At 43.5% G+C, this 14737-nt stretch overlaps 1 protein-coding gene across 2 annotated transcripts in view; it reads left to right on the top strand.

Annotated features, from left to right (window-relative positions):
* The window catches only part of LOC116940512 (fibroblast growth factor receptor-like 1), a 39558-nt gene that overhangs the window by 9570 nt on the left and 15251 nt on the right, over nucleotides 1–14737 (top strand). For both annotated transcript variants that reach the window (XM_032950428.2, XM_032950427.2), the window contains exon 4: nucleotides 10674–10946. In XM_032950428.2, the coding sequence (XP_032806319.2) occupies nucleotides 10674–10946 (273 nt within the window). The remainder of the gene's footprint in view (nucleotides 1–10673; nucleotides 10947–14737) is intronic.

Below are 14737 nucleotides of genomic sequence, written 5' to 3' on the forward strand. Positions count from 1 at the left end.
TTTATCATTGCAAACTCTTCAAAGGCTGCAAACGTGTCAACATAAAGTGTAAAAAGTTTCAATTTATTTTTTTATCGTTTCATATTTTTGTTTTAAAGTGACATTCATTATGAAGGTTTTAAACAAAAAATATGGCCATGTGCTTTGAGGTTTGGAGTTTTATTATTGTATTGCTTTTCCACAGCACATGGTTTAAAATAGACCTCTATCATCAGAGGAATTTAGAAGTACATTTGGATTTTAAGTGTTGCCCTGCTTATATAGCCCCATAGGTGAGAATAAAGCCAAAACGAATACAATATGTTTCCATACTAAAATTGTATTCATGAAAAAAAATCAGTTATAACTGCTGCTTTGCTGTTCAGCTTTGTTATATCGTTTTACATTTGTTAATAAAATATACCTTTTAAAATAAAAAACAGATGTGATTTAACAAGTTATAAACAGCTATCGACGTGTTTGTCGAGATCCTTGCACACGCTGCTTTTAAAATCCTGCACGATATTTTTTTGTGTTTCTTTCCGCAGTACTTACACTTGAATCGGAACACGCAGCAATTTCACATAGCGCCACGTCTATTCAATTAAGCTTGATTAGACGGAACGTTTTATTGATGAAGGCCTGCTGGGTGGGGGCCGTACGGTGGGGGGTGGGGCTGGTGGAGAGCAGTTTTGCTCCCAGAGGGGCACCAATTATCCCGAGCCACCCCTGCGCAGCGGACGCACACAGCTCCAAAATTAACCGCACCCCCATCCCTCGGCTCCCTCGGCTCCCCCACCTCATTGCGGCGACCTGCGCAGCTGCCGGGCCCACGTTGCACGGCAGTGTGCAGGGGTGACATGGGAAATCAAAGTCCCTCAAGCAAGGCAAGGGGCATGCGCGCATGTAGCAGAATGAGCAGCTGACCCCTGTCGATTCCAACCCCACCTCCCCATCTTCTGTCTCCTTCTCTCTCTGCACTCTGCCACTCTCATACATAGATTCTTGATGTTGTTAGGTAACATGTTCCTCCTGGGGTTATGTTCTTATGTCCTTGTCTGGGTGTGCTGCTCACCTGCGGCAGTTTGTCCACCGGCGTCACGATAAAAAAAAAATCCGTTGCAATTTCGAGTGACCCCCTTTGGGCAGCTATAATATGTAATTTGCTCATTTGTACTGTAGCTGCTCCTTGAGGGTGCAGATCCCGTGTGACGAGTGAAAGTCGCAAATCAAACGGAGACGCACGCTCGTGATATATCACCGTTCCTGCCCGTGACCCCCCAGGCGTGCGCACTCAAGGGGCATCCACTGTGGTATGTGCGAGGAGATGAATGTGCGATTGTGATCCAGATTAAACAACTGCATATGGCAGGAGTGTGCAGTGAGATGGGTGCCCTTCCCAAGGTGGAAATAAGATACTTTAAGACCGATAAAAGTGATTTATGACATAGACGCGCCGAAAGGGCCACTTTTTTGCACTTGAAAAGTCTTGTGCAACAAATACATTTAAAAATATATTTTGAGCTCTGTGTCAATCCACGAATCAAAGAAGGCCTTCCCACGCCATATTTATCATGGAGCTTATGGGAACGTGATGGGGCGGAGCCTGTGACCCAGGGGGTGCGATATTCCTCATATCCTGAAATGAACTCAGGTAGCCAGGTTCGTTTAACAATGCACCAAACACTACACCACCATATTCTTAGTTTTTTCGGTAAAGTCACGTTGAAGAGAAACAACAAAATAATAAAATATATAAAACAATAAAAAATTCTCACGTTTCGACCATAACTCAAACGGTCATCTTCAGGTGTGTTATGGTCGAAACGTCGTGAGATTTTTTATTGTTTTATATATATTTTATTATTTTGTTGTTTCTCTTCAACGTGACTTTACCGAAAAAACTAAGAATATGAATTGCTGCAGTCACGAAAGCTTTAAATCAAAAACTACACCACCACTTGGTAACAAAATAGACATTAATAACCTGATTGGCCAAAATGTTGAGATCTTTCTTTTCTCTTTGTAATTATAATTAACTTGTTATTCATTGCAATGGCTCACTGAAGTGGAAACTTTATGCCATTCATGGCTAGAGACTGCTATGTAAAACAACTGTACGTTACTTGTTGTGATTTAATTACCCACAATGCCCAGTGGCAGCTGTTTTATAAGGTTTATTAAGAGGGGGAACTTCCTTTGTCCTGGGCAGGGGGAGAGATTAAACGACAGTTGATTGTGCCCCTTTGTGTGGATGGCTTAACGGCTGCCACATTTGCTTCTTAGCACAAGACTCATTTCCATTTGTAAAGGGCCGTGCGGGACCGGGCATGCAGCGCGCTGTTCAAAAGTCTAAAGCGCTCGCGAGGACCCCCCCCCCCCCCCCCTCTTTTACACTAAGCTGTGGCGGGATTAAATTGTCCTTCCCAAACGTCTACCTCCATCCCACATCTTTTCCCGACCCATCCCAGATTCCTTGCCTGTTTTTTTTGTTCCTGACCGGTTTTTTTTCCCCAATTAGGCGGTCTAGTCTTTTACCTTCCACCCCCCCCCCCCCGTCCTACGCTACGCGCGCGTGCACTCGTCCACTTGTTGATTTCCACGTGCACGCGCACGCTCAACAAGGGCTTTGTTGGGCATCCTCGGAACGGGCAGCTGTCGCATCTCAACTTGCCCGCAAGTTCCATGGGTGCGCATCAATGATGTTTATTGTTCTAGCGCCGCCAAAAGAATATCTGTCGGTGGTATTGCCATTGTTTTACGTTGCGATATCAGAATGCTACTGCGTAATGTTTTCGCGGTTGAGGCGTATATGTCTGTGTGTGTGTGTGTGTTTACGGGGTCGTGCCGCGTGTTGTTCGGCGTGATGTCTGATGTTGGGAGCTTCTTCAGCTGCAAGCTTCTTGAATTCCTCGGGAAACTCCCAGTACTTAAGAGCGAAACGTATCACATCGTGTCGGGCAATGCCGTGCAGTGCAACCCAAAACACACTGCAGAGCTGTGAATTGAGAATTCTACAGTGCACTCTATCTAGGAAAATGTTTTGGCATCGCATTGGTTAAATTATGATACACAAGCATGTTTGATATATGTGTATACATTGTACATTTGCAAGTGTAAACTGACAGTAGCTTTGCCATGTGTCCCGTGAATTACTATTTGGCTGTACGCAGAGCACAGAGCTTACCGATCCCCAGACATTCGGAATTGTTTTAAATTTGCGCTACACGCTGGCTTTTTCCCAGGACCAAGTGGCAGAGTGCTCTTGCGTGCTAATGCCTGTGTGAGATGGAATTGCACAAACACGGAGTCCTTTTGAAGTTATTAAAAAAAACGGTGGGACGCCTCTATTGGCACACACGTGTTCGCAACCCCGCAGAAATGTTTGAAATTTTCCCCACGCATTCTGTGGCAAATGAAGCAGAATGGACCTGCCTTTGGTTTAATGCTTGACTGTTTGGTCAGGGTTTGCAGAGGTCTTTGCAGGATAAATAAACCATTTTGAAGGGGTCAGTCTGTAGAATGGGCACAGCGAGTGGCGTTGTTCCGCAGCTCCATCATGCACAGAGTTTGAAAAGGGCGCACATCATTTATTTACTCTGTACTGTTGGGTTTGTTTATGATCCGTGGTAGCTTTATCTGCGCTCTGTTGAAAAGTGGCACTTCCCAGCGAGAAGTCTAGTGCATGTGTATTCAGTTTACGGACCTCAAGTAGATTCGGAGTGCGTTCTGCTTGCAGCGATAGTGATGGTGCGGCATTGGAGCTCAATAATACTGAGCAACGCTGTGCCGCATCAGGTATATTTGGTCAATGTTTTATTTTAAGCCGGTGTTTTTTTATAATTTGCTGCAAAAGCAATTATCATTCAAACTGTGTTTTTTTTCCTGCAGTGCATTATGTATCGTATTTGAGTCAGATTGTTTACATTGTAATACTTATATTCTTGGTTCTTTCGGTAAAGTCACGTTGAAGGGAAGCTTTAAATCAAAATTGTAATACTTGTTACTCTGGTTCTCAGTGTTCTGTGGCAATTCATATCATCAGATAATAACATCCCAAAGATGATGATTATTGCTGCAGGTAACATCAGAATTTCAAAATAAACAAAACATGAACGGAGTGCAAATATTTTACGACCATATTACTGAGTGGAATTGTTTTCAAAAGCCATACCAAAAAAACTTATCACATAGATGTGGATAAATATTCAACCCAGAGATATTAATTATTGTTTTGTTTTTAATGTAAATTATTAATCTTAAAGGACTGTGTGGGAGGGGGGGGGGTACTCGCATTGCGACATCAACCTGGCCACCTGAGTTCACTTCCAGAGCACTGCGAAACAAGTGTGGCAAGTGATCTCGTAAGCGATCTGAGGCCCGCCGAGACCTCTTCACCAGCCCACACTCACCAGTGTGGTGAAGTATGGTAAAACAACGTCCATAACTAACACGACATGGGGAAGCCCGAATCTAGCAGTGGATTAAAAAGGGGGCTGTAAACTATCATTTTCAATTTAACACGTAGGCTTTCGAGAACAATATTATCGATAATAGAGGTTTTTGGGTGAGATTGCGTAACGATGCTGTTTTTTTTTTACCAGCGAAACGTCAAACTCAAATTGTAGATGTGGTGGGTTTACTCCCCCAGCACACCGGTGTGCTGAACTAGTAACGACTTGGCATGTTTTCGTGACAAACCTTACTAATTGGCTGTGTCGGGGGGTGGTGGCGGGTTTAACGGCACATTTATATTTACACGGTCATACTCAAACATGCATATTATAGATATCATTGTCAACATAAAATGTTTGCAAAAATGAAACATTTCACGAATGCTTTCTTTTAAAACGCTCAAGTATTTTGTTCTTCGCTTTATTACGAGATCCCTTCCTCTCCATATCTATGTCTTCATCGAGTCACAACTTTAACACGTTTGCCCCTGCTGTGCGTTTCTGTAGTTGTGCCACAAAAATGCTGCAGAGTACAAGTCGTGTTGACCTGTGCCAGCTGGAGGCTCGATTATGATTGTCGAGGTTTGGCAAAAGGGCACTGGGATTTCCGGAGAGCTGTAAGTGGCCGGACCGTGCAGCGATTACCAAAATTAGGCCGGCTCCTGGACCACCCTGGGCCACAATTTAGGATTTAAAAAAATTGATTTTGGGGAGGTGGGGAGGGGAGAGGGGGTTTGGCGAAAGTATGCGGTGCTTTTGAAAAATTATCGAAGCGCAATAACTCGCATAGTTCGTTGGCCACGTGTTGTAAATTGGTTGTGCGCCACGCTGCGGCTGAGTTTTCTTGATCTATTTTTTGTTATGAACATCCGCTTGCAGCATTGTAAAAATGGATCACGTTTAAACCACGTTTTTAGAAAAGTCGTGCTCAATATTTCAAAGCTGTAGTAATAATAAAATGAATATATACATAATATGTATATATATATGCATGTACGCCTTCAACTTGTGTTCGTTTTGGAAGTCTGTATGTACGTAAGGCGCCCACCTTGAGTAACCCTATGTTAAATAAACAGGGTGATTTGAAACACGAAATCACCACTACTGTTCTTGGTGTATTTATATATATGTCAGTCACTCGAGCGATTACACAAACTACGTAATTCAATACCCTTCAGTGTCTTGAGTCTTGTTCTCTTTCATTATAGTATTGATTTACCAATATTAAGAATAACCGTGTGTCCCTTCGACATCTCGAATATTTCTGCGCATCAACACAAACGCATCCAAAAATGGTATTCACGGCACATACCGAATTATCCTTAACACGAATGAATTAAAGCAAGAAGCATTCTTAAGCTTTCGAAAAATAATTGGAGTTGGGCAACACTTAGCCGTGATTTAAAAATTAGTTCAAGTGGCTTTGCCATTGCACTATAACTGTCAGCGTGCCAAGATGAAGCTGAATTACAGCTATTGCACAGGAATCTGTCTAAAGGTTTTTTAAGTCGAGTTAAGACCAGCACTTTATGAAATTACAGTAATTTAATGCAGGATTATTTTGGCATTGCACTGGCAGCATGTGGCTCTGTGTGTGCCTCTCAAGGCTCGCAATCGTTCACCGCTGCATAATATACATCGGGGATCGTTAAATAGATTCGAGAAAAGTTGTCTGGAGCAGATCAGCAAAGTTGGAATGATGTTCGCTCTCCGAATTTTAGGTTCCGCACATGTGGCCAAAATCACGGGCCCTTCATATTTTTCACTCGGGGTCTTAACGGTCATACGCTAAACTGTTGGCAAAGTTTGTGTGTAACCAGGAGACTGAAAAAACACTGTTTCCTTGACAGCAGCCCTCAATCATTATGGACATAAGGCTCAAGAGACACTTGGGGGGGGGGGGGGGTTCATGTTTTTGTTGTTATTTTTTAATCCATTGAGCTGCTTACATTTTATTCACAGTAGTCTTTTTGTTGAATAAAATAGTTTTTTTTTATCATGACAGATATTGAACAAGCATTGAAAATAACATCTTTATATGAGCAGTGATCAACAATTTGGGAGAAAATTACACCTTAAAATGGCACTAACATGACTTAAATATGATACATTATTTATATTATTTGGTACTATTTATAACTTTGTCTGGAACATACAATATTCATCATGTGAACTATAACACAACCTAATGATTATGTTTACTGCATAAAGAATAGCCAATTTGTGCTATGCACATTATATATCATTCTCAAAACCTATTCACTGCCCATTTTACCATACATATTAACACTTCTGTCCACACATTCTTTTACTTCAGCCAGCTCAGAACAAATACATTTTCAAGGGAGATCATGGTTGCTATCCTTGACATCCCTTAATATTTATTTATACTAAATAAACATTGCAATGTGTTGTTACTTTATATGCCTTGCAAGATGGTAAGCAATTGTCTTCAAGGTGCAATTGTGTTTTCCTTTTATGTTTTACATTCATGGAATATATATTGCACCTTCAAGGTCATTCCACTCTCATCTTGCCCTCCTCCATGGTAGGTCCTGGAATAATCAAATTTTAACTCTCGTTAGATAAATGGTGAATGGGAGAGCTGAATCAGAGAGAGAGCTGAGAGGTATGCGGAATGGTAGGATCTTCAAAGAGTGTAAAAATGTAATCATGTTTTTTAAGAAAGCAAAGACATCTGAAACTGGTTAAGAATAACAACTTGGTGGAGACCAAAGTATTTTCATGTTCCAAAACATTTTTTTAAATTGGTATTTAATTAGAAACCTAAAGTCATGTGGCTCTGATCATCAATATATTATGATACAATAGTAATTATCACTTATTAAAAAATAGCTTTTTTGGATCTGTTATTTATATAAAGTGAGTTTTATCTTTAAGTGGCACCAACCACTTTAACTGTTATCACAGCAGGATTTATAATTTCAGTCCATGCGCTTCCAAATCGATTTTTTTTGTTTTTTGGAATATCACAATTTGAATTGTTGGCTGGGTTATGAAAACATTTTTCTCAGCTAAAACCGCAAATGTGTTTGGAGAGTTGATTCATTCAACTAATAGAAGCATTCTGTTGATCAGTAATTGTAAAAATCAGCCACACACAAAAAACACTTTATCTAAGGCTTTGAATGTAGCATAGCCACCATCAGGGTTTGCAAAGTCCAGTCTGCTCACTTTGATCCCGTGTGTAACGTTAGTTATTAAAACTTATTAATGATTCACTTCCTTGGGTGAAAGCCAGACGTAAAATGTATTATCGATAAAAGGGATATGGTAATACAAAGGTGGCTTTTAGTGCAATATCGTAAGCTTGTAACACAACCAAGTTCACCCTCCACCGCCCAATTTTAATGTACCTTTCACTCGCCATAAATCTCAGCAAATATTTCAATTTGTGTAACTTGGAAATGAAAAGCGTCTTGTATTGCAGTATATATAAATACAGTTACACATGTATGTTGCACAATTGTACTCCTAACATTTCCAGATGCTTGGGAGCTACCTTTCCTCCTAAAAAAATGTAAAATAATAAAAGCAGTTTGTTTCATATTTTTTATTCATGTGTTAACATTTAATTTGTCTTGCTATGTGCTAATATTTCATGCAATAATATAAACGTATGGGCGGTGATTTCCGGGATGAACTTTGGGCAGTTAACATTCTTCAACCTCAGCGTGTGTGTTTATTATGCATTATTTTATATAAAAAAATATCACTTTAATGCTGTACATACACTTAAATGTACTTCTAAAACAATGTGTGGCATGGTATTTAAAAAAAACTGTTTCATATCAACTTTCTGTGTATTATAGCCGTAACCTGCAATTGAACTGCCATAAAACAGAGGATAAAGGGGCAGCCCTGCATTGTTTTATTCACGTCACTGCCGGTGGAAGGACCTCCACGAGAGCGAGCTCTAGAGAGTCCCGCTACAGGGTTTTTTGGCCTCTGATCTGCTGATCCACGAACTGTTGTGAACCCATTTCTACTGCTGGGTGAACAGAGGCATGGGGGGGGGGTGATTTAAAAAAAATAGTTGCCCATTGCTGGGAGATCAAACCGGCAGCTACCTCTAGCTAGTCCACGGCAGCATCCCTGACCTGCTGATGCCAACATGTTACCAATGCTTTCTACCTTGTGCCATATTCCGTAGCTGCTGTACAGCAGGTCTTAAGTCTTCCCTTTGGTCGTCGACAACCTGAGTCGTCGATACCCTGAGTCGTCAAGTTGTTGACAACCTGAGTCGTCGAGTTGTCAACCACCTGAGTCGTCGACAACCCGAGTCATTGAGTTGTCGACAACCTGAGTCGTCGACAACCTGAGTCGTCAAGTTGTCAACAACCTGAGTCGTCGAGTTGTCAACAACCTGAGTCGTCGAGTTGTCAACAACCTGAGTCGTCGAGTTGTCAACCACCTGAGTCGTCGAGTTGTCAACCACCTGAGTCATCGACAACCTGAGTCATCAAGTTGTTGACAACCTTAGTCGTCGAGTTGTCAACAACCTGAGTCGTCGACAACCTGAGTCGTCAAGTTGTTGACACCATGAGTCATCGACAACCTGAGTCATCAAGTTGTTGACAACCTGAGTCATCGAGTTGTCAACAACCTGAGTCGTCAACAACCTGAGTCGTCGAGTTGTCAACAACCTGAGTCGTCGAGTTGTCAACCACCTGAGTCATCGACAACCTGAGTCATCAAGTTGTTGACAACCTGAGTCGTCGAGTTGTCAACCACCTGAGTCATCGACAACCTGAGTCATCAAGTTGTTGACAACCTGAGTCATCGAGTTGTCAACAACCTGAGTCGTCGACAACCTGAGTCATCAAGTTGTTGACAACCTGAGTCGTCGAGTTGTCAACCACCTGAGTCGTCGACAACCTGAGTCATCAAGTTGTTGACAACCTGAGTCATCGAGTTGTCAACAACCTGAGTCGTCGACAACCTGAGTCGTCAAGTTGTTGACAACCTGAGTCGTCGAGTTGTCAACAACCTGAGTCGTCGACAACCTGAGTCGTCAAGTTGTTGACAACATGAGTCATCGACAACCTGAGTCATCAAGTTGTTGACAACCTGAGTCGTCGAGTTGTCAACAACCTGAGTCGTCAACAACCTGAGTCATCAAGTTGTTGACAACCTGAGTCGTCGAGTTGTCAACAACCTGAGTCGTCGACAACCTGAGTCATCAAGTTGTTGACAACCTGAGTCGTCGAGTTGTCAACAACCTGAGTCGTCGACAACCTGAGTCGTCAAGTTGTTGACAACATGAGTCATCGACAACCTGAGTCATCAAGTTGTTGACAACCTGAGTCATCGAGTTGTCAACAACCTGAGTCGTCGACAACCTGAGTCGTCAAGTTGTTGACAACCTGAGTCATCGAGTTGTCAACCACCTGAGTCGTCGACAACCTGAGTCATCAAGTTGTTGACAACCTGAGTCGTCAAGTTGTTGACAACCTGAGTCATCGACAACCTGAGTCGTCAAGTTGTTGACAACCTGAGTCATCGAGTTGTCAACAACCTGAGTCGTCGACAACCTGAGTCATCGAGTTGTTGACAACCTGAGTCATCGAGTTGTCAACAACCTGAGTCGTCGACAACCTGAGTCGTCAAGTTGTCGACAACCTGAGTCGTCGACAACCTGAGTCAAGTTGTCGACAACCTGAGTCATCGAGTTGTCGACAACCTGAGTCGTCGACAACCTGAGTCAAGTTGTCGACAACCTGAGTCCCACGGCAAAACGACAAACCTGCGTCCCCTCTCTACGACACTGAATAGATATTCTCTAAATAGCAAATATCCCAACAAGCTCTGAAGGCAATCTTTGGCTTCATCTGTATCTTTGAATTTTACCGATATCTTAAACTACACACAAATCACAGGAGTTGGCTTGTTTGTATGTATGTATGTTGAGCTTCTTTCGCACCGTATGTAGCCAACCGTGCTAATCAGAAGTGTGCGGGGGAAGGACAATAAACGAAACACATGAAGCAGTTCTGAAGAAATGAGTTTTCAAACTAGATTTGAAAGTGCATAGCTGCAGTGGCTTCCTAACATCAGAAGGAAGAGCGTTCCAGACGGCCGCAGAAGCGCATCTGAAAGCGCGCGATGCGGCGACCGTCTTTGTTCGACGGCCAGCCAAAAGCCGCCGCTGCGAGGACGACCCGAGTCTGCGCGATGGTTCACGCCCCTTGACGAGGCTTGGCGTTGTCTTTCGTTCAGGCCCCCCGCGGGTGTCCGAGCGGGTGAGCGAACGCGTGCTGGCACGGGTGGGGCGCACGCTCAAGCTGTCGTGCCCCGTGGAGGGCGACCCACCGCCCCTCATCATGTGGAGCAAGGACGGGCGCAACATCCACAGCGGCTGGATGCGCTACCGCGTGCTGCGCGACGGCCTGCGAGTCACGGAGCTGGAGCCTGACGACGCCGGCGTCTTCACCTGCCAGGCCACCAATGGTTTCGGCAGCGTCACCATCAACTACTCGCTCGCCGTCATCGGTGAGACCCGCTGAGGTTGTGGGGAACGTCCGTGACGGGGTGGGGGGGGGGGGGTGCAAAGGGGGCAGAGACGGCTTACTTTGTTACTCTGCTGCACGGGGCGGTGCTCGTGATTCAGAGAATGTGAACAACGGAAACGCAAAAGTGGGGGGAAGATTTTTTAAACTATGTATGTACGTTGAACTTCTTTCGCACCGTACATAGCCAACCATGCCGGCCGGAGGTGTTACATGAGGATGGAGTGGTGGTACAATGATTAATGCACTGCACTATAAACAGGCCAACAGAGTTTAATATCTGGCCATGGCTAAAAGGGGACCCCCTTGGGAACGACTCTGGTGACTCGGTGAGGATTTACTGGGTAAACAAATATAATGCATGATGATAACATCAATGCCAAGTGATATCTGATATGGTTCTTGGTCTCCCTTTCACCAACTAATAATTGTTGTACAATATATATTGAAATAACAAATGTAAACAATGTAACAAAAGCTGAAGACCAAAAAAACCGACATGGTCTGGAGAGGCCTTCTTCCACCAGTAGATTGTCAAATGCCTATAAATTATGATTAATTTAGTCATCAGCCTCGAGCAACCAGTTTGTGGACTGAGTACATTTGCCAACTAAATGTTAGCCCTAACCTTAACCATCTAGGCGATCAGCCACTAGCAGTGTAACCCTCCCATTACCCATAGCCCAATCTCTGTCACTTTTAATTTTTTGTTGTTTTTACTATTGGTGTTCAGTTCACAGCCGCAAAAAGAAGCTGCACTAACATAATGCATTTATTGATTATATGGAATCTTGTACAGTATCTATTTGAGTGCGATTGCATGCTTGTGTGATGAGCAGTGGTGTAGTGGTTATCCACATTATTGAGGTACAATAATTTCCTACACATAGACAATACCAGTGGAAATCTGAATATGAACCCCAGTCAAGGTCTCCTCTAGGCAAACTGGGCCTGGAGATTGGGAGATATATGCCTGGTGCAGTGCGTCAACATCAGCGCTTGCGTTACAAAGGGGACATCGCAGAGATACACTTCGCTGCTCCTGCCGCGATTATCTGGCTCGCACACCTGAATATGAAATTATAGCTGTTGCTCTGCATCTACATCAGCCGTACGAAAGAAGAAGCAGTTTGGGAAACGAAAGTAGTCGGGATTCTGCTGCCCACCTCATCCAATCATGCTTTTTCCAGCCAGGCGTAATACATGCCTGCAAACATCACTTTCCCCAGCAATCCAAAGGGCTAAACAGGGCATCGATGTAAGTTTTGTTTATACACACGTATAATTTCCTCTGCAATCCCTTGTCTTACCGTGGCAATACTTTTAACACCGGTGAGAAGTAAATTAAGTCTCGTCGTGCCTGCCAAAAAAAATCACGTTTTTGTTACTTTCCGGCAGTCAACATTTGTATATAAACACACGTTCGCACATGGATACAAACATTAAATCAGAAACGGACTTGACATGGGGCCTTTTGGGGGCTATTTCAATACATTAGGCTCCGTGCCAGTGTGTCTCTTTGGCTCCAGAGTATTTCCTACCTTTATTTTGGAACCTTGATGTCGAGTGAGCGGTGGGAACTTTTCGGGCAAAGTCTCTCCATCACAGTAGCAAGTTCTCAACATCATAAAAATGGCTTTTAATGCTAGACACGGGGACGAGCATAAAAATACACGGAAATGTTTTCCTGTCCGTATATGAGGCCTTGACATAACAAGCACTGTAATGAAATTGACAATTTTTTTGTAAGCCAGAGTCATGAGTGCATCCTTACTTTCGCCACACTTTCATAAACACGCGGGAGATGAGCAATATGAGCAAACCATTTAGTCATCGCAGGTCATGGTGTAACAGAAGAAAGAGAAAATTCCAATGTCAAATATGATCGATGTGGCGGAAATTTTTTTGTTTATGCGGCAGTGCTTGAAACCCACGAAAAAAAACCCTCCTCAGCGACATCGTAAATCCAGCAGCTCACACGGGACTGTGGGACTAAATTTGTACGGCAACATTTTTTGCACTGGGAGACACCTCGGTCTCCCATCGTCAGTGAACACTTCTCCGCAAATAACATCTCACGTGATTTTTTCTGTCTCCGTGGAATCTCCCCGCGCAACTCCCGAAACCCGACTGTGACAGAGTGGCCACAAGTTGGGGTGGCGGGTTTTTCTTTGTAGCCCCACAATGCAAAAACACGTGTCCACCCAGAAATTGACGACGGGGCGAGAGGAAATTCTTCGACGTTAAACAGAGACGCCGCACCTGTCGGTGAAGTCTAAACACGGTCGCGTCCTCCTTCCCACAATTCTCTCTTTGCCGTGGTGCATGTCGATCGTCGCAACCGGTGTGTGTCCGGAGAGCCTGCTTCTTCTGTCAAAGTGCAGGTATCCGTGCACGCGCACGCAACACACCGCAAAGGGCATTTCCCAGGCTTGCTCGCGGTATTGACCAGACTGGTTCCCGTCTCGTTTGAGATGATGCTCTCATCTTGTGGTTATGAAATTGCGTTTTTGGTGGTGTTTGTAACTGACACGCAATGACAAAGTCATTACACTTTACTTTAGGCCAATATCACTATACCCCCTTATCTCCCTGATCTTTGTCAATCCACCGCTGGATGATAACTTCCTCACACTATAGGCTATGGGGGTTGGTTCATGATACTTCACCATGCTGGTTCGTACGAGTTGGTGAAGTTAAGGCACCGTGGGTGTTTTGCTGTGGCTGGGCATTAAATGATATCGGTGGATTCTTAATGCAGTGCGCTAACCACTGTGTCACCGCTACACTCTATACCAGATTACTGCTGCAGAATTGCTTTGCCAGTTTAAATTGTTACATGACTACATTATATAAGATTAGGAAGAAGAATCATGTACAAATGGCCACACAGGTCATCATTGCAGGACTTCGAAAGCTATGCTATCAATATAAATGTGTATACAGCATAAGTTAATTGAAAGCAGGCACTTACTGCTTCACGGGTTACTCTATTTATCTTCCTACCCATTTGAAATCTGTTTTAATATTTAAACAAACATTCACAGATCGCATAGAGTTTGCAGCAATGTTAATTTATTAGAGGAGAAAATCGAAAAAGGAAATGTGTTTTGTTTCCAGAAAGGCTCAAGTGAAAGTGACTTTTTAAAAATAATAATGAGCGTTCCGTTTCCCATCTATACTCGAACATGTGCGCGGTAATTAAGTGGGGGCCTCGCATTTCTTTACAGCTACACCATATTTGTTAAACCTGAAAAACATAGAAGTATTGTATTTCTAGATCATGGGAAAACTTGTCTCAATTCGGCCCTGTGGCTCACCTGGCTTGGTGCGTATTGACTGAAAATGTGATTTTCGAAAGCGGGGCATGGGAGCAGCAGAGCAGAGGAGGAAGCCCCCCCCCCCTGCACAGGAGAAACATCTTGTGAGATTCCAAGTCGTGGTGCAGGCCGCGCAGTGTAAACATGGGTGGGGGGTGGCGTGGAGCTCAAGGATGGGAGTGGGCAACTCGAGTATTTTTTTGTGTGCTCCTAAGTGAGCATTGTCCCGTGTTGTAGCAAATCGTGCGGAACGATGTGGCCGTTTTACGCGCGACTGTCAGTGTAAAATAATTTGTTTAACAATTTGCATTAAATATTTTATATAATAATAATCGTGCAATGGAACTGCTATTGGACAAACATCCCAATGCTGAAAAGGTACCTGTAAATGTCTCCAATGGGATTAGACACAGCTGCAATATCGCCCATCTACTGTGAAAACTTAAAAGAGTTC

This window comes from Petromyzon marinus, chromosome 9, assembly GCF_048934315.1.
Source record: "Petromyzon marinus isolate PM22_M1 ecotype Great Lakes invasive population chromosome 9, UKy_Petmar_22M1.pri1.0, whole genome shotgun sequence".
NCBI classification, from domain to species: Eukaryota; Metazoa; Chordata; class Hyperoartia; order Petromyzontiformes; family Petromyzontidae; genus Petromyzon; species Petromyzon marinus.